Source organism: Nipponia nippon, unplaced genomic scaffold, assembly GCF_047370975.1.
Source record: "Nipponia nippon isolate SJK-2023a ecotype South Korea unplaced genomic scaffold, ASM4737097v1 scaffold_27, whole genome shotgun sequence".
NCBI classification, from domain to species: Eukaryota; Metazoa; Chordata; class Aves; order Pelecaniformes; family Threskiornithidae; genus Nipponia; species Nipponia nippon.
Genome location: NW_028262344.1, coordinates 4,989,984 through 5,017,200, shown reverse-complemented (window position 1 = coordinate 5,017,200; position 27,217 = coordinate 4,989,984). Strand labels below are relative to the sequence as shown.

At 54.0% G+C, this 27,217-nt stretch overlaps 1 protein-coding gene across 2 annotated transcripts; it reads left to right on the top strand.

The window, feature by feature from the left end:
- The first annotated feature begins 1,640 nt into the window (after positions 1–1,640).
- Positions 1,641–27,079, top strand: SNRNP200 (small nuclear ribonucleoprotein U5 subunit 200). 2 transcript variants are annotated; one of them, XM_087762718.1, is made up of 45 exons: positions 1,642–1,829; positions 2,119–2,282; positions 2,710–2,881; positions 4,515–4,707; positions 4,963–5,018; positions 7,578–7,676; positions 7,986–8,138; positions 8,625–8,724; positions 8,913–9,049; positions 9,942–10,025; positions 10,255–10,428; positions 12,242–12,379; positions 12,488–12,643; positions 13,008–13,178; positions 13,439–13,632; positions 14,235–14,358; positions 14,800–14,949; positions 15,135–15,245; positions 15,814–15,945; positions 16,324–16,512; positions 17,066–17,263; positions 17,721–17,873; positions 17,998–18,078; positions 18,397–18,480; positions 19,623–19,729; positions 19,977–20,095; positions 20,364–20,518; positions 20,713–20,902; positions 21,122–21,295; positions 21,924–22,084; positions 22,361–22,588; positions 22,926–23,117; positions 23,199–23,377; positions 23,551–23,702; positions 24,005–24,113; positions 24,298–24,406; positions 24,600–24,789; positions 24,934–25,098; positions 25,344–25,465; positions 25,592–25,735; positions 25,827–26,003; positions 26,080–26,240; positions 26,326–26,407; positions 26,503–26,595; positions 26,714–27,079. In XM_087762718.1, the coding sequence occupies exons 1-45, from the start codon at positions 1,785–1,787 to the stop codon at positions 26,855–26,857; spliced, it is 6,411 nt and encodes a 2,136-aa protein (XP_087618844.1). In that variant the 5' UTR covers positions 1,642–1,784; the 3' UTR covers positions 26,858–27,079. The 2 variants fall into 2 exon arrangements, with proteins under 2 accessions (XP_087618845.1, XP_087618844.1); XM_087762719.1 differs by lacking the exon at positions 13,008–13,178 and having other exon boundaries at positions 1,641–1,829.
- The last annotated feature ends 138 nt before the right edge of the window (positions 27,080–27,217 follow it).

Here is a 27,217-nt window from a genome sequence, read left to right as displayed (position 1 = left end):
CGGCAGGCGCCAGGACATCCCCAGGGACCCCCTGATGCACCCACCCTCTGGCAGGGACCTACCTGCTGGTGGTCCGCAGGGCTTGGAGGCTCATCCCCCACCAGCAGCATGTCCTTCAGCAGGATCAGGTCATCGTCCTCACTGTCTATGGGGGACACCTGCCCCCTCTCCATGCCCGGTGGGTGCCCCCCAAAGCTCCTGACTGCCTGCTGCGGCACCGTCCCGGCTGCGGTGCGCTGCCCACGGTTGGCCTCACCCCCCAGGGACCCTGCAGCCTCCTCTGGCAGCACCAGGACATGCCTGGAACCATCCAGTGCTGCCTGGCACAGTGAGGAGCCCTGGCTGGCAGGGGGCTGAGTGGAGCCAGGAGGCTGCCACCCTCTGCTCATCCATTTCCTGGTGCCAGGGGACTCCTTGGGGCACCGGGGGGCTGTGAGGACAGCACAGGGATCACCACAGAGCCCCTTGGGGTACAGGGAGGGCTGTGGGGACAACGCAGGGGTGACTAGGTGCCCTCCTTGGTGGCATGGGGCCTGTGAGGACAACGCAGGCATGACCAGGGGCCCCCTTGGGGCATGGGGAGGGCCGTGGGGATAATGTGGGGATGACCAGGGTCCCACTTAGGGCACAGGGAGGGCATTGTGGGAACAATGTGGGGGTGACTGAGGACCCCCCTGGGGTACAGGGAGGGCTGTGGGGACAGCGCAGGGGTCACCACAGACCCACTTGGGGCACAGAGATGACTGTGGGGACAATGTGGGGGTGACCAGGGGGTTCCTTGGGGCACAGAGAGTGCCATGGGGACAACGCAGGTGTGACCAAGGTCCCACTTGGGGCACAGGGAGGGCTGTGGGGACAACATGGGGGTGACCGGGGTCCCCCTTGGGGCACCGTGGGGCCAACAGGAAGGTCACAGCTCCCCTCACACCTGTCCCCAGGGCAGTGCTGCGCTCACCTCGCACCCTGCCAGCGCCCCGTGGGCGCTGGGAGGCCCGGGGAGGGCCGTCAGCAGGCGGCAGTACAGGGGGCCAGGGCTCCAAGAGGCCGGGAGGCGGTGGTGCGACAGGGCGGCCCACCCGGAGGTGCTTGAGGGCGCGGAGCTGCTGGTAGCGCTGGAGGCCGGCCTGGAAGCCATAGCTGAAGAGCCCCGAGCGGGGTACGCGGGCAGAGGAGAGGGGGATCTGGTACCAGCGCAGCCCCTCGGGGTGGGGAGCCATAGCGGGGCCCGGCCCGGGCCCCTCAGGGGAGAGCGCAAAATGGCGGCCAAGGCCTGGCCATGGGGACGGGGGCGGGGCTGTGAGAAAGAGGCGGGGCTTACGCTGGGGTGAGCCAATAGGAGGCGGGCGGGCCGGGAGGTGACCCCTGCTACCCGCGGCGCCCCGGCGCTTTCAAAGCCTCAACCGTCAACGGCTCAACTGCCCGCCGCGGCCAATCGCAGCGCGCGGGGGCGGCGCGGCCGAGCCAATCACGGCCAGCCCTTGGCGCGGGGGTGGGGAGCAGCCGAGCGAGGCACTGTCAGCCAATCAGAGCGGGAAGTCGCCGGAGCGTCACCGCCTCTCACCGGTCGCAGCGGTGCATGCTGGGAGCTGTAGTCCGGGAGGGGGCGGAGCCGCGGGGCATGCTGGGAGGGGCATCCCGTGGCGCCGAGCGAGAACCCCCGCGGAAGTGCTTCCGTGTCGCGCACGCACGGCGGGGACGGGATTCGCTTCCGCTTGACCCGGAGGTTCCGTTTCGCGGCCTGATCCGGTGTGCGGCGGCGGCGTGGCCTCCAGCCCGGCAGTGTCATGGCGGACGTGACCGCGCGGAGCCTGCAGTACGAGTACAAGGCGGTGAGTGCGGCCCCCGGGCCTCCCTCGCCTCACCGGCGCCGTTAGCGACCAGCCCCTTCCCCGCTGCCGTTAACCCGGGAGGTGCCTTTCAACCCGCCCCCGCGCTCCGGCGGCCCCGGTTCTCCTGCTTGAGGAGAGCTCGGTGTAATGGGCGTTTCTGAGGGCTAAAACCCTCTTTTAAGTTTTTTTCCCCTTAAAGCGGGAATTCCCGGGCACCGGGAGGTAACGGAGCACCCGGGCGAGGAGCTCCTCCCGGCCCCCATCAGCCCCTGTTCTTTATTTCTCCCAGAACTCCAACCTCGTTCTCCAAGCCGACCGCTCGCTGATCGACCGGACCCGGCGGGATGAGCCGACCGGAGAAGTCCTGTCCCTGGTGGGCAAACTGGAGGGGACCCGCATGGGGGACAAGGCCCAGAGAACCAAACCCCAGATGCAGGAGGAGCGACGAGCAAAGTGAGTGCTGGCGCAGAGCCGAGGGGTGCAGGGTCCTGGCTGAGGGTGGTATTTGCGTGAAAGACGCTCTGGGCGATGAATTTTTCATTCCTGTCTTTGGATAATACAGCCTTGATTTGTTTTAGTTGTATTGATGGGATAGAATTTAATAGTGTTGGGAATATTTTCTAGTGGAAAATGTTTTGGTGGCGCAAGCACAGGGCTGCAGGCTGAAAACTGCTAACCTGGGAGATGCAGAGACGATATTTTCTTCATTCAGAGTTGCTTGTTCCATGTCAAGAAACTAAAGTTGAAGTGAAAAATTAAAAAAGATTTATTTTTCTCCTTTATTTTTCAAATAAAAGAGAATAGCTGTACTTGAAATAGCAGGAGCAGGGCTCTGCTGCAGGACTGACCCAGGTGCTCTCCTCCCTGCCCCTCTTTCCAGGAGAAGGAAGCGTGATGAGGACAGGCACGACATCAACAAGATGAAGGGTTACACCCTGCTCTCCGAGGGCATCGATGAGATGGTGGGCATCATCTACAAACCCAAAACCAAGGAGACCCGTGAGACCTATGAGGTGTTGCTGAGCTTCATTCAGGCGGCTCTTGGGGACCAGGTGAGGATGGGGATGCCTCAGGACGGGTGTCCCTGCTCCGGCAGAGGTTCAAAGCCTGTTAGATCCAGCCCTTGGATGTTGTAATCCTTCCCGGTAATCCCGTGGGATAGCTTTGCACCGTTGGTGCTGGCTTTTGGGCTCGAGGATGTTGCAATGGCGCCTTCGTTGTGGGGGTGGCCTTTCAGTGGCTATATGAGGGTCCAGAAATAGGAAGAACCGACACCGTACCCTTCACGTAGCAAATTTCTTCTCCGTGCTATGCTGACAGGCCTGTCAGCCTGACCTCGGTGCCGGGAAAGGTCATGGAGCAGATTATCCTGAGTATCATCATGCGGCATGTGCGGGACAACCAGGGGATCAGGCCCAGCCAGCATGGGTTCATGAAGGGAAGGTCCTGCTTGACCAACCTGATCTCCTTCTATGACAAGGTGACCCGCTTAGTGGATGAGGGGAAGGCTGTGGATGTTGTCTACCTGGACTTTAGTAAGGCCTTTGACACTGTCTCCCACAGCATTCTCCTGGAGAAGCTGGCTGCTCATGGCTTGGATGGGTGCACTCTCCACTGGGTAAAAAACTGGCTGGACGGCCGAGCCCAGAGAGTGGTGGTGAATGGAGTCAAATCCAGTTGGCGGCCGGTCACGAGTGGTGTTCCCCAGGGCTCAGTGTTGGGGCCGGTCCTGTTCAACATCTTCATTGATGATCTGGATGAGGGGATTGAGTGCACCCTCAGTAAGTTTGCAGATGACACCAAGTTGAGTAGAAGTGTTGATCTGCCTGAAGGTAGGAAGGCCCTGCAGAGGGACCTGGACAGGCTGGATCGATGGGCTGAGGCCAATTGTACGAGGTTCAACAAGGCTAAGTGCCGAGTCCTGCACTTGGGTCACAACAAGCCCATGCAACGCTACAGGCTGGGGGAGGAGTGGCTGGAGACCTGCCTGGCGGAAAAGGACCTGGGGGTGTTGGTTGACAGCCGCCTGAACATGAGCCAGCAGTGTGCTCAGGTGGCCAAGAGGGCCAATGGCATCCTGGCCTGTATCAGGAATAGTGTGGCCAGCAGGACCAGGGAGGTGATAGTGCCCCTGTACTGGGCACTGGTGAGGCCGCACCTCGAGTACTGTGTTCAGTTTTGGGCCTCTCGCTACAAGAAGGACATCGAGGTGCTGGAGTGCGTCCAAAGAAGGGCAATGAAGCTGGTGAAGGGTCTAGAGCACAAGTCTTATGAGGAGCAGCTGAGGGAGCTGGGGCTGTTTAGTCTGGAGAAGAGGAGGCTGAGGGGAGACCTTATTGCTCTCTTTAAGTACCTGAAAGGAGGTTGTAGCGAGGTGGGGGTTGGTCTCTTCTCCCCAGTAACAAGGGATAGGACGAGAGGAAACAGCCTCAAGCTGCACCAGGGGAGGTTTAGGCTGGATAGTAGGAAAAACTTCTTCACTGAAAGGGTAGTCAGGCACTGGAACAGGCTGCCCAGGGAAGTGGTTGAGTCCCCATCCCTGGAGGTATTTAAAAGACAGGTAGATGTGGTGCTCGAGGACATGGTTTAGTGGTGGACTTGGCAGTGCTAGGTTGACGGTTGGACTCGATGATCTTAAGGGTCTTTTCCAACCTAAACAATTGTATGATTCTGTTCCTTTTGCAGCCACGTGACATCCTCTGCGGAGCCGCTGACGAGGTCCTGGCGGTACTGAAAAATGAGAAGCTGCGTGATAAGGAGAGGCGGAAGGAGATCGATCTGTTGCTGGGACAGACCGATGATACCCGCTACCACGTGCTGGTGAACCTGGGGAAGAAGATCACAGATTATGGTGGAGACAAGGAAATCCAGAACATGGGTATGGGAAGGCGTTGTCGTGGGCTGTGGCTTCAGGGATGGGGCTGGCAGAAAGTCAGGTTACTGGTGCCAAATTCTGCCTTGCTCCGGGGTAGTGTTTGCACACAGAGAAGCCAGAAAAATGTTTGGACAGTTTTCAAGCCCCAAGTTCTTTTAATCTTTTGGATGCATGGAGGCATGGGCGGGTGTGTGGATCTGTGAACCTTGCATGTGGTGTCCAGATTTTCCGATGAATTAACTCCACTCTCCTTTGCAGATGACAACATTGATGAGACCTACGGGGTCAACGTGCAGTTCGAGTCCGATGAGGAGGTAAGATATGAGAGGCTGCAGGGTGGCAGCGGAGTCTCTGCCCTGTCCCCTCGCTCCAAGCCGCTCCACGGGGACCACGTCTGTTCTGTTTTATTCAGTCACGTTGGGAAGTGGGCACTGGCTCGGGCTGGGATGTCTCTGCCAGGAAGGAGAACCTGGATTATTTTAGATGCCTGGCTTGGGGAGGATTTGTTGATGATCCTGCTAATCCAAGGTTTATCATGAGTCAGCATGATGGAAAACAGATGGTGATATTTAGATCTCGTGGGGAAACTTGACAGATGGGGAGGAAGAGAGACCTTCAAATGCACTGGCTGGAAGTGTTTCACAGAAATGCTCCCTGGGATTGTTTTTTGGAAGAGGCTGAGAGAATGATAAGAGAGACAAATAGGAGATTGTTGGAGGAGTCACTGGCAAAACCTCTCTGTAGAGAGTAGAAATAATCTTATCACGTGGTCATAGAATCATAGAATCGTTAAGGTTGGAAAAGACCCTTAAGATCATCGAGTCCAACCGTTAACCTAGCACTGCCAAGTCCACCACTAAACCATGTCCTCAAGCACCACATCTACCTGTCTTTTAAATACCTCCAGGGATGGGGACTCAACCACTTCCCTGGGCAGCCTGTTCCAGTGCCTGACTACCCTTTCAGTGAAGAAGTTTTTCCTACTATCCAACCTAAACTTCCCCTGGCGCAGCTTGAGGCCGTTTCCTCTTGTCCTATCACTTGTTACTGGGGAGAAGAGACCGAACCCCACATCGCTACAACCTCCTTTCAGGTAGTTGTAGAGAGTAATAAGGTCTCCCCTCAGCCTCCTCTTCTCCAGGCTAAACAGCCCCAGCTCCCTCAGCTGCTCCTCATAAGACTTGTGCTCTAGACCCTTCACCAGCTTCGTTGCCCTTCTTTGGACGCACTCCAGCACCTCGATGTCCTTCTTGTAGCGAGGGGCCCAAAACTGAACACAGTACTCAAGGTGCGGCGTCACCAGTGCCCAGTACAGGGGCGCTATCACCTCCCTGGTCCTGCTGGCCACACTATTCCTGATACAAGCCAGGATGCCATTGGCCCCCTTGGCCACCTGAGCACACTGCTGGCTCATATTCAGCTGGCTGTCAACCAACACCCCCAGGTCCTTTTCTGACGGGCAGCTCTCCAGCCACTCTTCCCCCAGCCTGTAGTGTTGCATGGGCTTGTTGTGACCCAAGTGCAGGACCTGGCCCTGAGCCTTGTTGAACCTCATACAGTTGGCCCCGGCCCAACGATCCAGCCTGTCCAGGTCCCTCTGCAGGGCCTTCCTACCTTCAGGCAGATCAACACTTCTACTCAACTTGGTGTCATCTGCAAACTTACTGAGGGTGCACTCAATCCCCTCATCCAGATCATCAATGAAGATGTTGAACAGGACCGGCCCCAACACTGAGCCCTGGGGAACACCACTTGTGACCGGCTGCCAACTGGATTTGACTCCATTCACCACCACTCTCTGGGCTCGGCCGTCCAGCCAGTTTTTTACCCAGTGGAGAGTGCACCCATCCAAGCCATGAGCAGCCAGCTTCTCCAGGAGAATGCTGTGGGAGACAGTGTCAAAGGCCTTACTAAAGTCCAAGTAGACAACATCCACAGCCTTCCCCTCATCCACTAAGCGGGTCACCTTGTCATAGAAGGAGATCAGGTTGGTCAAGCAGGACCTTCCCTTCATGAACCCATGCTGGCTGGTCCTGATCCCCTGGTTGTCCCGCATGTGCTGTGTAATGGCACTCAAGATGATCTGCTCCATGACCTTTCCCGGCACCGAGGTCAGGCTGACAGGCCTGTAGTTCCCGGGATCGTCCTTCCGACCCTTCTTGTAGAGGGGCGTCACATTTGCTAGCTTCCAGTCGTCTGGGACCTCCCCGGTTGACCAGGACTGCTGATAAATGATGGAGAGTGGCTTGGCCAGCTCCTCTGCCAGCTCCCTCAGTATCCTCGGGTGGTGGATCCCATGTGGCCCCATGGACTTGTGAGCATCCAGGTGGAGGAGCAGGTTGGTGACTGCCACCTCTTCCAACAACTGGGACTTCACTCTGCATCCTATCTCCATCTCCCAGCTCAGGGGCCTGAAAACCCCGAGGATGACCAGTCTGACTATTAAAGACTGAGGCAAAGAAGGCATTAAGTACCTCGGCCTTCTCCTCAGCCTTTGTGGCCAGGTTACCTTCTGCATCCAACAAAGGAGGGAGATTCTCCCTGGCCCTCCTTTTGTCACTGACATATTTGTAAAAACATTTTTTGTTATCCTTCACTGCAGTGGCCAGTTTAAGTTCTAGCTGGGCCTTTGCCTTTCTAATCTTCTCCCTGCATATCCTCACAACATCCTTGTAGTCCTCCTGAGTCACCTGCCCCTTCTTCCAAAGGTGGTAGGTTCTCCTTTACCTGAACAGCAGCATTACGTTCCTGTTAAAAGCACAAGCCAGGCTGTTTCCCCTCAGGAATGAGTTGCCAGATTATGTGTTTCTGTTGAGGAAAAGCTTCTCTTTGATGTTTGCAAAAGCCGCTTACTGGAACTCCTCTTTCGACAGGAAGGCGATGAGGACATTTACGGAGAAGTGCGTGATGAGGCGTCCGATGATGACATGGAGGGAGATGAAGCCGTTGTCCGTTGCACCCTCTCAGCCAACGTGAGTCACCAAGGAACATGTGAAACGTGGTTTTGGTGTCCTCTGGAGGAGGGCTGGGGATCCTCTTGGTCTATGGATAGAGTTAAGGTTGTTTGTGGGTGGAGAGGAGCCTTGAAGCTGTCGTTTGATGGAGGCCAAAATGAACGTTAATAAAATTAACAGGTCTGGCAGCTGCACCGTTGCATCTGCTGGGTCTCTGCTCCTCTGCCAGGGTAGAGAGAGGCCACAGATGCTCGCTCCACAGCACAAAGGTCGTGTTGCCAGCTCTCCTCTCAGAGGAAGATAGCATTTTTGTGGGTTTCTCTTAAGCTTGTGGCATCGGGTGAGCTGATGAGTTCGAAGAAGAAGGATCTGCATCCTCGAGACATCGACGCCTTTTGGCTTCAGCGACAGCTGAGCCGCTTCTATGATGATGCCATTGTTTCCCAGAAGAAGGCGGATGAAGTGCTGGAGATCTTGAAGGTCAGTGGCCACCCGATCTGTAGGATTGCAGCAGTTTCAGAATACCTTTCTGTCTGGAAGACAGGAATTTGCCCCAACAGCTTGTTACCTATCTTTCTTCAAATGAAATGCAATTGTGGCTGTGCCATGTTTCCAACAAGATAGGTAAACACTGGACTAGGTTGGGCCTAGTCTTAATTCACAGAAATCTTCTTCTGAGGGGAAGATGATTGGGTTTTTGTCAGCATTTGCTAGGAGATCATCGTAAGTCGGGTCTGTTTCCCTGCTAATTTTGGTGCTGATGTTTGTGTGTGCTGGGCATGGTGACTCACTGGGGAAGAAGGGGAGTCAGGGAGGATGGGATTTTTATCTGCAGTCTGAATCAGGTACCTAGTCTTGCGTGCAGCTCCTCTTAGCTCCACTTGAGTTCAGTTCTGTGCGAAGCAGAGATTCTTGTTCTGTGGGGCGCAGAGGTCACTGGTCGTTCCTCATTTCTTCTCCTCCCAGACTGCAAGCGATGACCGGGAATGTGAGAACCAGCTTGTTCTGCTCCTGGGCTTTAACACCTTTGACTTCATTAAAGTCCTGCGGCAGCACCGGATGATGAGTGAGTGGTGTTCCCTTTAACTGTCCCACCTTGTTGTTTCCCTGCTGTTCTGACATGATTCTAGCACAACTGGAGGCTTTTTAACTGCCATCAGTGTTGCCTTGTGAAGCTTGAGCCCCTGTTACTTGCTCCATTCTTTTGGTTCAACCCTCAACCCCGCCTGCCGTCTCTTAATTTTCTTTCATCAGTCCTGTACTGCACTTTGCTGGCCAGTGCACAAAGTGAAGCTGAAAAAGAAAGGATAATGGGGAAGATGGAAGCAGATCCTGAGCTGTCGAAGTTCTTGTATCAGCTGCATGAGACAGAGAAGGAGGATCTCATCCGGGTAAGGCTAGAGGGAACCTCAGGCAGGACGAGAGGAGGAATCATGGGATCCTTGCTGCCATCTGCGGTCATCCTTGGGCTGTGTGTTCTGTTTGCTGTTTGTGAGAGAGGAGCCTGCTGACTCAGCTGGGACCTTGAAACCGTGGGAAATGTTGCTTAGGTGATGGCTGAGACTCAGCTGAGAGGATGATATATTTACCACTTCTTATTTTTGAGTCACTCAGATGTCTGCTTTCCCAGGAAAATGTCAATATCTGCAAGTTTCACATTTTTACGCTGGTGTTAACTGTCTTGTAACAGCACCATTTCACCTCTGGGCCTCCTTGGTGCGAGGCTCACCACAAGAAAACACCCTGGTCACCTCTGATCAGCTCCTAATTACTTGGGGTTGGAATGTGACACTCGGCAGGTTTATTGGCATGCAGGATTAGCTCTGCTTGACCTTTGGATGATAACAGTTCTGTGACTGATTTGGGGGTTGGTTTTTGGGGGATTAATATCATATTCCTGCTGCGTTGCTAGAAAAAACTGTGGTTATGTTGATGCAAGGGGCCAGTTTTGGCGTGTCTGTGTCTGAGGAGTGCTGCTGGCAGGCAGCAGGCTGGCCTTTTGCTGGGGCACTGCAGGTTTGTGTGTCTTCACTCCCTGCTTCCTTTCATCTGCTCTCCTGGAAGGCAAGTTTGTGTCCTGGCCTTGAGGGCACTGGTTTCTGCTGCCAAAAATTACTGGCTCTGGTTACATGAAAGCCTGTGACTGAAAGAAGTCGCGGCTCGTGGTGCTCTGGTTGTGCAGACTCGCAGAGTGTGAAGCCGGGTGTGACAGGGGAGCCTGGCAGTCCATGGAGAACGTTCGGCAGCTCTTCCCCGGGGCTGAATTCTCATCTCTTCGCACAGGAGGAACGTTCTCGCCGGGAGCGTGTTCGTCAGTCCCGGATGGATACTGACTTGGAGACCATGGATCTGGACCAAGGAGGAGAGGTAAAACTCTTTGAAGTCATCTGTTCCTATCCCTTCTGACAAGCATCCTCAGTAAGTGCAAAAAGAGTACTTAAAGTGGCATGGGCAGGAAGATACCAAGAATAAGCCGCTGATGTGCTAAAGAAGCACTCGCCAGTTGGATACAGTTGCTTTTCCTTTGGTCCCAGGGTGAAAATGGCAGGAGAGGGTTGTTCTCTAATCTTTGCCCCTTTCTCGTTGCTGTTTCCAGGCATTGGCTCCCCGGCAGGTGCTGGACTTGGAGGATCTGGTGTTTGCCCAAGGTAGTCACTTCATGGCCAACAAGCGATGCCAGCTCCCCGATGGCTCCTTCCGCAGACAGCGCAAGGGCTACGAGGAGGTGCACGTGCCTGCCCTGAAGCCAAAGCCTTTTGGTTCTGAAGAGGTAGGTGACCTGCTTTGTAGCACTTATGTAGCACTAGGTGTGTTGAGTGACCAGATGACTGATGTCATCTATCTGGACTTCTGTAAGGCCTTCATCACAGTCCCCCATGACATCCTACTCTCAAAATTGGAGAGATATGGATCTGATGGATGGACTGTTTGGTGGATGAGGAATTGGCTGGATGGTCGCATCCAGAGAGTAGTGGTCAACGGCTCAATGTCTGGATGGAGATCAGTGACAAGTGGTGTCCCTCAGGGGGCTGTATTGGGACCAGTACTGTTTAATATCTTCATCGATGACATAGTGGGATCAAGTGCACCCTCAGCAAGTTTGGAGATGACACCAAGCTGAGTGGTGTGGTGACACGCCTGAGGGACGGGATGCCATCCAGAGGGACCTGGACAAGCTCAAGAAGTGGGCCCGTGTGAACCTCATGAGGTTCAACAAGGACAAGTGCAAGGTCCTGCACCTGGGTTGGGGCAACCCCTGGTATCAGTACAGGCTGGGGGATGAAGGGATTGAGAGCAGCCCTGCCGAGAAGTACCTGGGGATACTGGTGGATGAAAAACTGGACATGAGCCAGCAATGTGCTCTCGCAGCCCAGAAAGCCAACCGTGTCCTGGGCTGCATCCCAAGCAGTGTGGCCAGCAGGTTGAGGGAGGTGATTCTGCCCCTCTACTCTGCTCTGGTGAGACCCCACCTGGAGTACTGCATCCATCTCTGGGGTCCTCAGCACAGGAAGGATATGGACCTGTTGGAGCGGGTCCAGAGGAGGCCACAAAAATGATCAGAGGGCTGGAACACCTCTGCTGTGAGGAAAGGCTGAGCGAGTTGGGGTTGTTCAGCCTGGAGAGAAGGCTGCAGGGAGACCTTACTGCAGCCTTTCAGTATTTAAAGGGGGCTTATAAGAAAGATGGGGACAGACTTTTTAGCAGGGCCAATAGCGATAGGACATGGGGGAATGGTTTTAAACTAAAAGAGGGGAGATTCAGACTGGATATAAGCAAGAAATGTTTTACAGTGGTGGTTAAACACTGGAACGGGTTGCCCAGAGAGGTGGTAGATGCCCCATCCCTGGAAACATTCAAGGTCAGGTTGGATGGGGCTCTAAGCAACCTGATCTAGTGGAAGATGTCCCTGCCAATTGCAGGGGGGTTGGACTAGATGATCTTTAAAGGTCCCTTCCAACTCAAACCATCCTGCGAGTTGTTGCTAATATCATGCCAGATACTTCCTGGGACTCAACAGGCTTTGATGTGGCTGTGACGCCATCTCAGATTTCTTGAAGAGCCGTTATTTTAAGCTAAGAGATTTCACGTGTCTGAAGAGAGTTCCTGACTTCTAGTTTCTCACTTCTGGAATGCATATCCTGTGCTGGTGGTTTCTGTCTCAGCGTTCCCCTGCCCCGTTTAGTTGCTTTGCTGAGCCCTCAGCTCTGCTTTTGCTCCCTCCTTACTGTGATGTGCAGTGTGGGCCAGAGATCTGGCTGATTGATGGCATGCCTTGTGATAAATTGCCTGTAGCAGAAATGTGGTCTGATCTGTCCCATCATGAGAACATGGTGGGGATTTGCTTTTCTGATGGTGTAACCAACTATAACTTGTACTCATTGGAGTGCATGGGCCAGCTAATGAGCCTTGTTTGATCTCTTCCTAACCAGCTCTATGATCCCTGGGCACAGGGTATCTCTTCTGGTCATCTGGAGACAACAGGATCCTGCTACTCCCCAGGGTGTCTCTAAGGTCTCACATATGCCCTGCAGCCTGCGAGATACTGAAACAAAGGCATTGAGCTTGATGTTTTCCCTTTTCAGCAATTGGTTTCTGTGGAAAAGTTGCCCAAATACGCCCAGGCTGGATTCGAGGGGTTTAAAACACTGAACCGTATTCAGAGCAAACTCTACCTCACTGCGCTGGAGTCGGATGAGAACTTGCTGCTGTGTGCTCCCACGGTAAGGATCCTGATATTCAGGTCCTCTGTGATGGGGAATCCAGAAGGATGATCTGTTTGGGCAGAGAGGACACGAATTTGATGGGACCGGGTTCTGCTTGCGTTCTAGGGTGCTGGGAAGACGAACGTGGCGCTCATGTGCATGTTGCGAGAAATAGGGAAACACATTAATATCGACGGAACCATCAATGTGGACGATTTCAAGATTATCTACATCGCGCCCATGAGGTCCTTGGTGCAGGAGATGGTGGGCAGCTTCGGGAAGGTAAGGAGGGGTTTGGTCCTGCCCCTGCTTGAACTGTTGGTTGGGGAAGATGAGCTTTATTGTGATGGCTTCCTTATATTACGCTTACAGAAGGATATAAGCTCTGGCAGAAGCTTGTCAGGAGAGGATGAGTTTGGGCTTTGCCTTTAATCTCTATTCGCATAGTCTGCGCTCACTGGGCTCTGAGTGTGTGTTGATACGGGCTTTGGATGTCAGTGTGGGCTATAAAATCCACACATTTCTTCCAGCGCTGTAGTGGGACAAGTATGAAAATGTCCGCCAGTGTCTCAGGGCTGCGCTGCTCTAACGCTGCCCTGGGGAATGCGCGTTTATCCAGCTTAACCGCCTGCGGGCTTCCTCTTAGCGGTTGGCGACTTACGGCATCAACGTGGCTGAGCTGACAGGGGATCACCAGCTGTGCAAGGAGGAAATCAGTGCTACCCAGATCATCGTCTGCACCCCGGAGAAGTGGGACATCATCACCCGCAAGGGAGGAGAACGCACCTATACCCAGCTGGTGCGGCTGGTCATCCTGGTGAGCAGCGCCGGTGCCTGCAAAGCCCTGGCATGGAGGAGGGGGACGATGATGGGCGCCGAGTCTTTTGGCATTGCAGTTCCCAAACGTGCGTTAGCAGTTGAAGGTGTCTCTGGTGCTTGGTTGTGGAGAGACTCAGGCTTTGAGCTGTGGAATGAGTGTGCCTCAGTGCATACAGGCGGGTCTGCTAAGAAACTAAAAATGGTTAAATAGAGCCGGTTTGGAGTGGGGATAACTCTGTTCCTGTTTCCTCTCTTTAGGATGAGATACACCTACTGCATGATGACCGAGGACCTGTCCTGGAGTCTTTGGTAGCCAGAGCCATCCGCAACATCGAGATGACTCAGGAGGATGTGAGGCTCGTTGGGTTGAGCGCGACCCTCCCCAACTATGAGGATGTGGCTACGTTCCTGAGAGTGGACCCGGCGAAAGGCCTGTTCTATTTTGATAACAGGTACTGTGGAAAGCTGGGAAGATATCTTTACGATCAGATGGTGGGTAGCTGTTGAGAGCTGGGAAAGACCTGCCTCCTGTGGAGGCAGTTGAGTGTTTATCTGTCAGATGATGCCAGGGTCTCACCAGGCCTTCAGGCTATTTTTCACATGCATTTAGTTGCTCTTAGATGTGCTAGTAAATGCATGTTCAGGACTAGAGCACTTAAATACAGCCACAAAATGCGTGCCAGGGTTCCTGCGTTGCCACACTTGAAAGAAGGTGCTTTAGAGAGGGCAGATAAACTCTGCTGTAGCTGTGTGCTGCAGAAGCTGTTTGAAGGAAGCCTGAAATAGGATTATGGTGGTTCCTGAAACACTGTTTTTGCTCCCTGAGCGTGTGCGTAGCAAATGGATTCCAGGAAATAGGAATACACGTTACTGTCCCCTACTGTTTAATCTAACCAGGCAGAACTGGAGCCATCAAATCTCTGAGTAAATTGAGGCAAAAAGGAAGCATATTGAACTTGGTAGCACAAAATACAGGATGCCTTTTGACAGGACCTTTGTATCAGAGTTTCTCTATTTTTCTGCTCTCTTATGGACTTGATTTTTTTCCTTACAGCTTCCGACCAGTACCCCTAGAGCAGACCTATGTGGGTATTACAGAGAAGAAAGCAATCAAACGCTTCCAGATAATGAATGAGATTGTTTATGAGAAGATTATGGAGCATGCTGGAAAGAACCAGGTTTGATACTTTACTTTATCGTTCCTGACGCACTTCATCTTGGTTCTTGTCTGTTGCTGGTGAGACTCTTTTGAGTTGCTGTTGCTGCAGAAACGCTGCAGTGGAGAAGAGGGTAGGTTTGGGTGGTCAATGGCAGCTGAGGGAGGAAGGAACGCAGGTTTTCTCTCTGTGCCAGCTGTCTCATTAATGTATGACCTGTCCTTTTAGGATGAGGGAGGTTTTGTGATGCTGCCCTATTAGATCAGGAGCTCTGTGCGTGGTTCACAGGGCATCTGGACTAATTCTACATCCCTTTAAAGGTCCCTTCCATCCCAAAGCATTCTATGATTTTATGATCTCTTCCCACCCTGAACACCAGGAGCAGCTTGGGTCAAGCATCTTTGCCAGCTGCAGCCGTAGTGATTCCTCTCTCAGCAATGGTACTGTGTGCTTGTTTAACAGGTGCTGGTGTTTGTTCACTCCAGGAAGGAGACAGGGAAGACAGCCCGGGCCATCAGGGACATGTGCCTGGAGAAAGATACCCTGGGCCTCTTCTTGCGGGAGGGCTCAGCCTCCACCGAGGTCCTGAGGACCGAAGCCGAGCAGTGCAAGGTAACTGCCCGGCCGGGGCTGTTCTGACGCAGCAACGGCAGGAGCGCAGCTGCAGAAGTGCTGCCAGTTTGGTGCAGTTTCGCAGCCTTTCCTCTAGGATATGCGCTACCTTCTGTTGCTTCTTTTCTCCCTGGTGTTACTTGGCTTGGGTAGAAAACCTAGAGGTGGTTGTGTTTCTGCTGCAGAACCTGGAGCTGAAGGACCTCCTCCCTTACGGCTTCGCCATTCACCATGCCGGGATGACGCGAGTGGACCGGACGCTGGTGGAGGATCTGTTTGCTGACAAGCACATTCAGGTGAGCCTCACTTCCCAGGAGGAATTACTATGTTTGGGGCAGGTACTTCAGAAGAAACGCTTGAGCCATGTTTTCCAATAGCCCTTTGGGCAAAATCAAGAGGATCAAGCGTAGCCAACCCCAATCCCACTCTACTGAAGCTGGTGCCCGATGAAGGCAGCTTTGATTTTCACATAAAGAATAGAAACTAAAAGCACGTGGCCAGGAGCGGAGAGGGCAAAAACTTCTCCCCTAGGCCCAGCTGAGCGTTTAAAGCCAGAGGTCTGTCCCAGAAGCAGGCTGTCTTCTCCACAGTTGCCAGTTTGGCAAAACCCCATCCAAGCAATTTCCTGGCTGTGTTATAAATGGAAGGCAAAGGATTTTCTTGGGGTCATGCAGTGAGCTGGGCAATTTGGGCAAAGATCTTGCTGTTTATCTGGCCTTCGTCTGCTGAGCTGTCGAGACAGTCACAGTTCTCAGACTTTGTCCCTTTTGTGCCTGTCTCTAATGTCAGGACCAGCATTTTAGATCCCTTTTTTCCATAGGAAGAGGCTTCTACCTGGCTTTGATCGCTGTTTTGCTCCTGCAGGTGCTGGTCTCCACAGCCACGCTGGCCTGGGGTGTGAACCTGCCTGCTCACACCGTCATCATCAAGGGGACGCAGGTGTACAGCCCTGAGAAGGGGCGCTGGACCGAGCTGGGTGCTCTGGACATATTGCAGGTGAAGTTCTGGTAACAAAGATGCTGCCGGGACCCAGGGCAGGATTTTTCCTTTCCCGCAGAGGCGCATTTGAGGTCTGCTTTTGTATTTTCTCAGTGCAGTCGCTCCCTGTTCTGTACTGTCAGACTGTTTCAGCTGTTCTGGGAACAGCCCTGCTGTGAGGGCAGAGGAGAAACAGATCAGTAGGAGAGCGGACAAATGGTTCCTCTCCCAGTACCTTGCCCAGACACATCTGAGATATTTCTATGTGTTTCCTGCCAGCTAGAAGTAACAGCAGACTGAGCAGTCTGGCAGTAAAGCCCCAGGACATGGCAGCAAGGAGAAATTGCCGAACTAAAAGCTTTTCTGTTTTGCTGACCTCGCTTTCTTGTTTCTTAGATGCTGGGGCGTGCCGGGAGGCCTCAGTACGATACCAAAGGAGAGGGGATCCTCATCACATCTCACGGCGAGCTGCAGTATTACCTGTCCCTGCTCAACCAGCAGCTCCCCATTGAAAGTCAGATGGTGTCGAAGCTCCCAGACATGCTGAATGCGGAGACTGTGCTCGGCAATGTCCAGAATGCAAAGGCGAGTGTGAATCTTTGCTCTCCCCACGTACATGTGCGTTTTGTTGCACCCAGAGAGCTGGTGGGAATTGCAGGGGCCAAAGGATGATCTGTGTTGGGGAAAGATGTCGTCATTGTACCGGAGCAAAGAAACTTGCAACCTTTGGTGCCTGGGGAGCAAATTTTTAAGAGATCTGGAAGGGCAGCTGTGAGAACTACCAGCCTGGAAGGCTGGCTGGTGTGTCAGGCAAGTGGGTAGATGCGTCTGTAATTCAGAGCAGAGAGAGTTCTCCACGTGGAGAAGGACACTGGGGAAAAGTCTGCATGTGGAGAGTGGGTTTTTTTGTTTGTTTTTTAATTCCTTAGTAATATTTTTCTGGTACTGGAGAAGAGTTGTGTAGGGCACTGCTGGGTTTCTAAGCTCTGATTTAATGTTGCCGTAGCAGGATTCAGCTGGGCTCAGCCTGCTGTGTCCTACGCTAGCGCTGAGAGCGCTGGGTTCTGACCCAGAACATCGCCCTTGCTTGCCGTGAGGCGCGTTCGTCGGCTCTTACGGCACGTTGGTGTTTCCTCAGGATGCAGTGAATTGGCTGGGCTATACCTACCTGTACATCCGAATGCTGCGCTCCCCCACTCTCTACGGGATATCCCACGATGATCTGAAGGGGGATCCGCTGCTGGACCAGCGCCGCCTGGATCTGATTCACACTGCGGCCCTCATGTTGGACAAGAACAACCTGGTCAAGTATGATAAGAAGACAGGGAACTTCCAGGTGAGACAGGACCTGGGAAAGGCGCCATGACCAAGCAGAGCTGGATGGGAGCATCCTCTGGCTGAGAGAAAGGATGCAAGAGGCATCTTGCTGATTAAATATGGATCCCAGGGAACGCTGCTGTGTGTCTGTGATTCCAGGGAGCTGTTTGCCAGCATAGAGAGTGCTGGTGTAAAACCTGACCCTCAGACTGTCACTGTTGTGTGTTTGCTGCTGCCCCCTAAGCAAATTCACATTCCTGTTGTATTTTCATTGCTTCAGAGGCAGTGAGATGAGAAAGGGGAGGCTGTGATGTATGGAACTGTATACCAGGTAGAGCAGCTTTCCCGGGTGATTCGAGTTTATGCTTAGCTTGTCTGGAGACATCTCCTGCTGCAGCCTAGTTCCTGTTCAGCACCTTCTGTCTGAAGTTGGGTGTCTTTCTGCTGCTTCACTCTGGATGTTCTCCTTGTGGCAGGTGACAGAGCTGGGCCGCATCGCCAGCCACTACTACATCACCAATGAGACGATGCAAACTTACAATCAGCTCCTGAAACCCACCCTGAGTGAAATCGAGCTGTTTCGGGTCTTCTCGCTGTCCTCGGAGTTCAGGAACATCACCGTGAGGGAGGTATGGAGCCAGACGCCCATCCTGAGTGAGACAGGCCTGAGGCATCGGTCTTGATGCTGCAGGGGAAGATGCAGAGCTTGCCCTGTGAGGGACTTCTCATCTCTCCTGCCTTGGTTTTCTGCAGGAGGAGAAGCTCGAGCTTCAGAAGTTGCTGGAGCGAGTTCCCATCCCTGTGAAGGAGAGCATAGAGGAGCCCAGTGCCAAGGTGAGCCCTGCCTGCCCCCTCGAGGGGACTTCTCTGCCTGTCTTGAGGGGAGCAGTGATCCTTGGGAGAGAGCTGTCATAGTAAATGCCCCCGCCCCGGGCGGGGATTTCTGTTCTTTTCCCTCTGTGGGAGATCCTGAGCTGTGTCAGACAGGCTTGAAGAGCTGCAGGTGCTTCATGTCTCTGGTTGAGCACGCTGTCCTGCGGCGTAGGACAGTTGGTCCCTGTTGATCACTTCTGTCCTGCCATGTGTCAAAGCCCACTGGGATCAGGCACTGGTGCGGAGGGCACTGAGAGCCTCTCTGTTCTCCTTCCCCAGATCAACGTGCTCCTCCAGGCCTTCATCTCCCAGCTGAAGCTGGAAGGATTTGCTCTCATGGCAGACATGGTGTACGTTACCCAGGTGAGTGAGGAAACATGACTGGGGCCTCTTTCTTTCTATGTAGGTGTGTGCAGTCCAGCCATGTCTCAGACAACTATTTGCACCTCGGAAATTTAGTTTGTGGACATAAATGGCTTTGAAAATAACTAGAGTTGTGAGCGGTGAGGAGGTCTAACCCCTATCAGGATGAGAATTAGATCTTCATTGGAGTCTCCAATTTGTAATCAAAATAATTCAGCGCTAGAGGACTACAGTGTAGCCTTATTCTTCTGCCACAAAGGCCAAGTTCCCAAGGCTGGGAATCAAGTAATTGCTCCACCAAGTAATTGCTCCACCTGTAGGTGTTTGGGATGAAGGACCTTTAAATATAATTCAATACTTAAAGGGGGCATATAAGAAAGATGAGGAAAGACTTTTTACCAGGGGCTGCAGTGATAGGACAAGGGATAACGGTGTGGCAATTAATCACGGACTCCGCATATGAGTTCAGGCAAAGACAAGCGAAGACCCTTTATTTTTACAATCTATCCCTTTTATAATATGATCTAGTGTTCACGAGCAAGCAAAACCCATTTCATTGGCTACTGTCTTGAATCCACGTGTCTCTTCCGCATTACTTATTGGTTCTTCAAGCTGGTGCACGCGAATTCCTCTTTCAGGGATGTATCCAATCTCATCCTTATTTTTCTGCCTCTAAGTTTCACAAACTTGTTTGTAACAAGCCTCAAGGCCACAGCTGCATTCCTGCGAACCTGTAACAAGCCTCAAGGGCACAGCTGCATCTCGTCAAAGTAAAACACAATCTCACTTATTCCCACATAATGGTTTTAAACTGAAAGAGGGTAGATCTAGGTTGGATATAAGGAAGAATTTTTTTACGATGAGGGTGGTGAAACACTGAACCAGCTTGCCCAGAGAAGCTGTGGATGCCTCATCCCTGAAAGTGTTTAAAGTCAGGTTGGACGCAGCTCAGAGCACGCAGATGTAGTGGAAGATGTCCCTGCCCATGGCAGGGCGGTTGGACTAGATGATCTTTAAAAGGTCCCTTCCCACTCAAACCATTCTATTATCATGTGGCTGGACAGGAAAGTGGGTAGAAAGGAAGGAAGAGTTAAATGTGATGATTGCAGCCAAGCTCTGAGCGCTGCTCTCTGTTCCCCCAGTCTGCTGGGCGACTGATGCGTGCCATCTTCGAGATCGTCCTGAACCGTGGCTGGGCCCAGCTCACCGACAAGACCCTTAACCTCTGCAAGATGATTGACAAACGGATGTAAGTGAGATCTCAGAGGTATTTTCTGATTGCAGGCTGGATGCCTCTGGCATAGGATGAGATTTTTCAGTGTAGCCTGGCTAGGTCTGCAGCATTTGGGAGGGAGAGTGCTTGTGCCTGTCGGGGTGTAAAGGAGCTGCTGCGTGTGTCTGGCTGAGGGCTGGTCTTCGGCAGTGTGGGGAACCTTGGTGCTCTGAAGGCTTCGTCTCTGTTTCTTTGCTTGTCTCACCCCACGGTGTCCTCGCAGGTGGCAGTCCATGTGCCCTTTGCGCCAGTTCAAGAAACTGCCTGAAGAAGTGGTGAAGAAAATAGAGAAGAAAAATTTCCCGTTTGAGCGGCTTTATGACTTGAACCATAACGAAATAGGTACGGAGACACAGGCAAATGTGGCAGGGAGAGGTATCTGCCTCTCTGTTCTCCTCTACTGTGTTTTGACCCAGAAATTGGGGGGCTTGTTCGTGTCTGATTGAAGGGGCAGAGCTGGTGAGGGTTTTGTTACAGCCTGAGGAGGGCAGAGGTTTTGCCCTGGCACCTTCCAGCAGCTTGGATTGCCGATACTGAATACCGTTCAGTTTGGGAGCTGTTGGTCACCCTGTTGTCCATCTGTCCTGACAGCAGTGCCTTTCTGTTGCAGGGGAACTTATCCGAATGCCCAAGATGGGCAAGACAATCCACAAATACGTTCATCTGTTTCCAAAGCTGGAGCTCTCAGTCCACTTGCAGCCTATTACCCGCTCCACCCTGAAAGTAGAGCTCACCATTGCCCCCGACTTCCAGTGGGATGAAAAGGTGAGCTGTGCGCAGGGGATGACCCACCCTCGTTAAAGGGGTGCAGCTAAATATCACCGGGCTAAATACCAGGCTGGGGGTAGGAGGGCACTTCTGGGGCAGGATTGCTGTGGGAGGGCTGGTGTTCAGCTCCTGGAGGTCTGGAAGGGGGGGATCTGGACTCCGATACAAAGGTAACAGCTGCCCTTGCTTAGGTACACGGTTCATCCGAAGCTTTCTGGATCCTGGTGGAAGATGTGGACAGCGAAGTGATCCTGCACCACGAGTACTTCCTGCTGAAAGCCAAGTACGCACAGGACGAGCACCTCGTCACCTTCTTTGTGCCCGTCTTTGAGCCGCTGCCCCCGCAGTACTTCATCCGTGTGGTCTCCGACCGCTGGCTCTGTAAGTCACATTCTGCCAGAAGCACCTGGGTTATACAGCAACGGTTCTCCCTGGGGGCAGAGGGGGTAGGTCAGGCCCTTTCCTAGTGCTGTGCTGGAGGAAAGACTTCTCACATCCAAGTGACAGCAGGGCTGGGGAATCCTATTGGCAGAGGGAGCTCAGAGATGAAACCGTTGGAGTGCTTTTGGAGATGAAAATGTTTTTTCGTGTGTCTGACAGCCTGTGAGACCCAGCTGCCCGTTTCCTTCCGCCACCTGATCCTACCTGAGAAGTACCCTCCTCCGACCGAGCTGCTGGATCTGCAGCCGCTGCCCGTGTCGGCTCTGCGAAACAGCGCCTTTGAGAGCCTCTACCAGGACAAGTTCCCTTTCTTCAACCCTATCCAGACTCAGGGTGGGTATTGTCTCTGCTCACCTCCTCCAAACTGCCTCTCAGTGAGCCCTGGCCCTTTTGGTATTCGTAGTCCAGTAGCCTTGGTTTTGTGGGGTTTATTCACATAATGTGAAACTTCTGTAGCAAATAGCGTATCCCCTCTACCTCCCTGAGCCTTAGAGGTTTGATGGCTTGAAATCTTTCTCCATGGGCCAGAGTACCTTTGATGTATTCCTCAAGTACATCAAGCAGCCAGTCCGGAGCTGTCTGGCAGCAGCAGGTTTGCTCCTGGAAGCTGTGTCTGTGCTAACACTGCAGCTCAGATTCACAGAGCTGGCTGGACCCAAACTTCTCCATCTGTGCTGCTTGTAGGAATGGAGTTGTGAGTGAACCAAAGCTGCCCTGTCTGTGTTTCTCTGCCTGGGCTTAGCCAGAGTAGGGAATTCACACTTGTGAGCTACTGTGACAGACGAGAGCCTGTTTTGCGCAGTGGATCCTGGGCTAAAACTCTTAAACAGCCTTTTCTGTAGCTCCTCCTTATGCGGGCTGGGTCCAGGCTGTGTTTTCCCTGCCCGTTTCTAGAGCTTTGATAGAAATCCATGGAGATTTTGCTGAACTGCTCTCTTCTGTGTTGTCCATCTGTCCCCAGTGTTTAACACAGTTTATAACAGCGACGACAACGTGTTTGTGGGTGCCCCCACGGGAAGCGGCAAGACCATTTGTGCTGAATTTGCCATCTTGAGGATGTTGCTCCAGAACTCGGAGGGACGCTGTGTGTACATCACCCCCATGGAGGCCCTGGCAGAACAGGTAAGCCCGGCATCCTGGGGAGAACTGGAGCCTTACCCTGGCTTAGATTTGCTTCCTCACCCCCTGTTTCACTTTTCCTCATCCCTTCTTTGCTGTCACGTCCCTCAGGATGACTCCAGAGTCTTATAATTAATTGTGGTCTCTCTGAGGGAGCCAAGAGACACCGCCCCACTGCCAACCTGCTGATGTCAGTGTGTGCATCTGTGTGTCTCCAGGGATTTGATAGGATTTGTTCTAATTTGAGGTTGACAACAGCATCCCTTGCATTTTTGGCAGGTCTTCTTGGACTGGTACGAAAAGTTTCAGGAACGTCTCAATAAGAAGGTGGTCTTGTTGACGGGGGAGACCAGCACTGACCTGAAGTTGCTGGGCAAAGGGAACATCATCATCAGCACCCCTGAGAAATGGGACATCCTCTCGCGACGCTGGAAGCAGCGCAAGAACGTCCAGAACGTCAACCTCTTCATCGTGGATGAAGTGCATCTCATCGGGGGCGAAAATGGGGTGCGTTTGGGACGGGAGGAGGGCGCTACTAATTCGAGTGATGCTTGTCATAGTGTTGGTCTCTGTAGTAGAGCTGCTGTGGGATGGATGGTTGCTCACTCCTAATACCTGGTCTGAGGTCAGCTTTTCCTGCTGGGAGTTTTCCCAAGCTGCAGGATGGGCTGGGATAGGAGGGCCATATTCTTTGGGAAGCTCAGGAGTGGTATCCCTGGGGTCTCTGTGGGTGTGAGTGCTTGGGCTGAAGTGGTCAGAGCTCAGCCAGGAGAGGCAGCCGCGGTGTGGAGAGCTTGGCATTCCCCTCCTGTTCCAGCTACAACCTGCCCTATCCCACCTGCAGCCGGTGTTGGAGGTCATTTGCTCCCGCATGCGCTACATCTCCTCCCAAATTGAGCGACCCATCCGCATCGTGGCCCTCAGCTCGTCCCTGTCCAACGCCAAGGACGTGGCTCACTGGCTGGGCTGCAGTGCCACCTCCACCTTCAACTTCCACCCCAACGTCCGCCCCGTGCCCCTGGAGCTGCACATTCAGGTAGGGCTTGGGCAACCTCATCTCCTTTCCCTTCTGCCTGGTTTCCAGATAGTGTCACTGCCTGCTCCTCTTCCTCTGCAGGGCTTCAACATCAGCCACACGCAGACTCGCCTGCTCTCCATGGCCAAGCCTGTCTACCATGCCATCATGAAGCACTCGCCCAAAAAGCCGGTCATCGTCTTCGTCCCGTCCCGCAAGCAGACACGGCTCACGGCCATCAACATCCTCACCACGTGCGCCTCAGATGTCCAGAGGCAAAGGTAACGGTGCTGTGGCCTGTGTCCCAAGATTTTGGGCTGTTTCGCTGGGCTGAGGGACAACTAGTGAGGGGAAATGGTCTCATTAGATGTCACTCGGGCATCTGCCATGAGATCAAGGAGGGACAGGCTTGCTTGGGCCTGGCAGTGGTCTCTTTACTCCTCCTCTCTGGCAGGTTCCTGCACTGCGCAGAGAAGGATCTGGTACCGTACCTGGACAAGCTGAATGACAACACTCTGAAGGAGACGCTCGTGAACGGGGTGGGCTACCTGCACGAGGGGCTGACCGCCATGGAACGGCGAGTGGTGGAGCAGCTTTTCAGCTCTGGTGAGTGGGGTGGGATGAGGACACACCACTTCTTCTACCTGTAAACCCTCTTCCCCGGAGCTTGGCAGGGCCCACAGTCTTTGGACTGGAGATAACAGCTTGCCCAAGCCTCATGTCACTTCTCTGCCTCCCGGGTCCAAAAAGGCTGCGATCTTAAATTTCACCATCTCTCCTGGACCTCCCTGTATACCGACACCCACCGGCCCCAGCACAGAACCCCCAAATCTTTCTCCCTGCCAATTTCTGTGACCCAGAGAGGTGCTCTGCCCGCGGGCTGACTGCTCTCCCCGTGCACCTTTCAGGTGCGGTTCAGGTGATGGTGGCCTCCCGCAGCCTCTGCTGGGGCATGAACATCGCTGCTCACCTGGTGATCATCATGGACACGCAGTACTACAACGGCAAGATCCACGCGTGAGTGTGTCGCGCTGCGTAGCTTTCCTCGGTGTCCACCCTGCTAGTTCAGGCTGCACTGAGCACGAAGGAACGACGCCCTAATCCCAAAGGGCTTCATCCCTGTCCAGGCAGAGGCTGGGAATCATGGGAGAGCAGTGGTAGCTTTGTGTGGAGCTTCGTTAACTTTCTCTCCCTGTCCCAGGTATGTGGATTACCCCATCTATGATGTGCTGCAGATGGTGGGCCATGCTAATCGCCCGCTGCAGGATGACGAGGGCCGTTGCGTCATCATGTGCCAGGGATCCAAGAAGGTGGGTGAGGAGTGGGGCACTGTTTCTGGCCTTCGAATGTCTGTCTCCTGCCTGGGGCATGGATTTCTTTTCCCAGCTTTGGGCAGGCTGATGTATAACCCTCACTCAGAGCCCTGCTGCCTGGGAGGTGCTCCAGGATTTTGGAGGTGCTGGGGTTTATTTACCCCTTCCCTCTCCTCCTGCCCCGCTGTAGGATTTCTTCAAGAAATTCCTCTACGAGCCCCTGCCGGTGGAGTCGCACTTGGACCACTGCATGCACGATCACTTCAATGCTGAGATTGTCACCAAGACCATCGAAAACAAGCAGGATGCAGTGGACTACCTCACTTGGACGTTCCTGTATCGCAGGATGACGCAGAATCCAAACTACTACAACCTGCAAGGTGAGCAGAGAGGGGTCTGCACCGGTGGGTACGGGGATGGAGGATATTGAGGACCCTCTGCCTGCGGGCTGTGCTTTTGCAAGAGCAGCTTTTCTCCGTTCTGGGGAGTTTCTGAGCCCCGCCGCAACGCTGCTGTACCCGCAGGTGTGTCCCACAGGCATCTCTCGGATCATCTCTCCGAGCTGGTGGAACAGACCCTCAGCGACCTGGAGCAGTCCAAGTGCATCAGCATCGAGGACGAGATGGACGTGGCTCCCCTGAACCTGGGGATGATCGCCGCCTATTACTACATCAATTACACCACCATCGGTGAGTGCTCTGCGAGGGACGGGTACTGCGCACAAGCGCTCGCCAGTGCTCCTGCTCTCTGTCCCCTCTCTGCGTCGCTCCCTGTGCCACAGGCAATGGAGAGAAGGTGCTGTGTGCGTGGTTGGGTGCATGAAACTCTCCTTTAGCACGGGGCTCCGTGTCGTCTGCCTGAAGGCACCTCTTGTACCATGGGGTTTAATGCTGTCTGGTTTTCCCTGACCCCTCTACCTCTCCGGCTTCCCCAGAGCTCTTCAGCATGTCCCTCAATGCCAAGACCAAGGTGCGAGGGCTGATTGAAATCATCTCCAACGCTGCCGAGTATGAGAACATCCCCATCAGGCACCACGAGGACAACTTGCTGCGGCAGGTGAGCAGCAGCGCGTCAGATCTGGGGATGGACGTGGGTTCCTGCAGGGTCGGGGGGAAAAAAGCTGCCCGCGTTTTCAGCTCTGTAGGGCTAAAGCACTGATGGGTTTATCATGTCTCCCTGTAGCTGGCCCAAAAAGTTCCCCACAAGCTGACCAACCCCAAATTCAACGATCCCCACGTCAAGACCAACCTCCTGCTGCAGGCTCACTTGTCGCGCATGCAGCTGAGCGCTGAGCTGCAGTCAGACACCGAGGAAATCCTCAGCAAGGTACAACAGGGTGGGTGAGAACCTGCTCGCCTTGCCTGCGTCACTGTGTTGTGCCGCTGCCTTCTGACCCCTCCCTGCCCCCTGTGTCCAGGCGATCCGGCTGATCCAGGCCTGCGTGGACGTGCTGTCCAGCAACGGCTGGCTCAGCCCCGCACTGGCTGCCATGGAGCTGGCGCAGATGGTGACACAGGCCATGTGGTCGAAGGATTCCTACCTCAAGCAGCTTCCTCACTTCACTTCTGAGCACATCAAGCGCTGCACGGACAAGGTAAAGCTTGGGGGAAGCGCCGTGGTCCTGCTCTCACCCACCGAGGAGCCCCGGGCTGAAAACTTCTTCCTTGCAGGGGGTTGAGAGCGTCTTTGACATCATGGAGATGGAGGACGAGGACCGGAACGCCCTGCTGCAGCTCTCTGATGCCCAGATCGCTGACGTTGCTCGATTCTGTAACCGTTACCCCAACATTGAGCTCTCCTATGAGGTGGTGGAGAAGGAGAGCATCCGCAGGTGAGGCGGGGTGGCATGGCCCCCTCGGTGCTGTGCCAGCACCGGGGGGATGCTCTGACCCTCAGTCTCGGTTCTTTCCGCGCAGTGGGGGGCCCGTGGTGGTGCTGGTGCAGCTGGAGCGTGAAGAGGAGGTCACTGGGCCTGTCATTGCTCCCCTTTTCCCCCAGGTACGTGCCAAACCCGGTGACACTGGGGTGGCAGAAGTGGAGGAGGGGATTGTCCCCCACCACCCCCAGCCCATTAACTCTTAGGTCTCCGGCAGAAACGCGAGGAGGGTTGGTGGGTGGTGATTGGCGACTCCAAATCCAACAGCCTCATCTCCATCAAGCGGTTGACGCTGCAGCAGAAAGCCAAGGTGAGCAGGACAGGGCAGGGGGGGCGGCTGCCATCCAAACGGACGTGGTTTGGGTGAGCCGGAGGGGTGCCCGGTCCCCCCTCCGCCACCCCAACGCCGGCTCTTCCTCGCTGCGTAGGTGAAGCTGGATTTCGTGGCCCCAGCTACGGGGACGCACAACTACACGTTGTATTTCATGAGTGATGCCTACATGGGCTGCGACCAGGAGTACAAGTTCAGCGTGGACGTGAAGGAGGCGGAAAGCGACAGCGACTCCGACTAATGCGGGGCCCCAGGTCCCGGTGAGGATCCCCCTGTAGTTCAGCCATCAAACCCCAGCCACGGTAGCGCTTGTGTCACCTCCCTTTGTATTTTCCTGTTGTGGTGTTGTTTTTTGGTTTTGGGTTGTTTTTTTTTAAGGTGTTGATGCTTTGTACAGTGTTTTTTAGACAGGAGCTGCGTGCAGAAGCATGACTATGGCAGCTGAATAAATCTCAAGACCCGCCTTGCCCTCTGTGCTGCTGGGTCTGGGGGGGGAAGGGGGGGAGAAAACAGGCACGACAAGGCTGTCCCCCAGCTCACTGAGTAGCTCTGTGCCTTCACTGTGGGGTTCAAAAAAGTTCATTAGCAAAACTAATTAAGG

What these genes read in the sequence shown, in the direction of transcription:
- SNRNP200 (XM_087762718.1), top strand. Translation starts at nt 1,785, where the DNA reads ATGGCGGACGTGACCGCGCGGAGCCTGCAGTACGAGTACAAGGCG. An exon ending in GCAATGTCCAGAATGCAAAG is followed by an intron (nt 16,513 to 17,065) that starts GCGAGTGTGAAT and finishes GTGTTTCCTCAG; the next exon opens with GATGCAGTGAATTGGCTGGG. An exon ending in ACTTCCAGTGGGATGAAAAG is followed by an intron (nt 20,519 to 20,712) that starts GTGAGCTGTGCG and finishes GCCCTTGCTTAG; the next exon opens with GTACACGGTTCATCCGAAGC.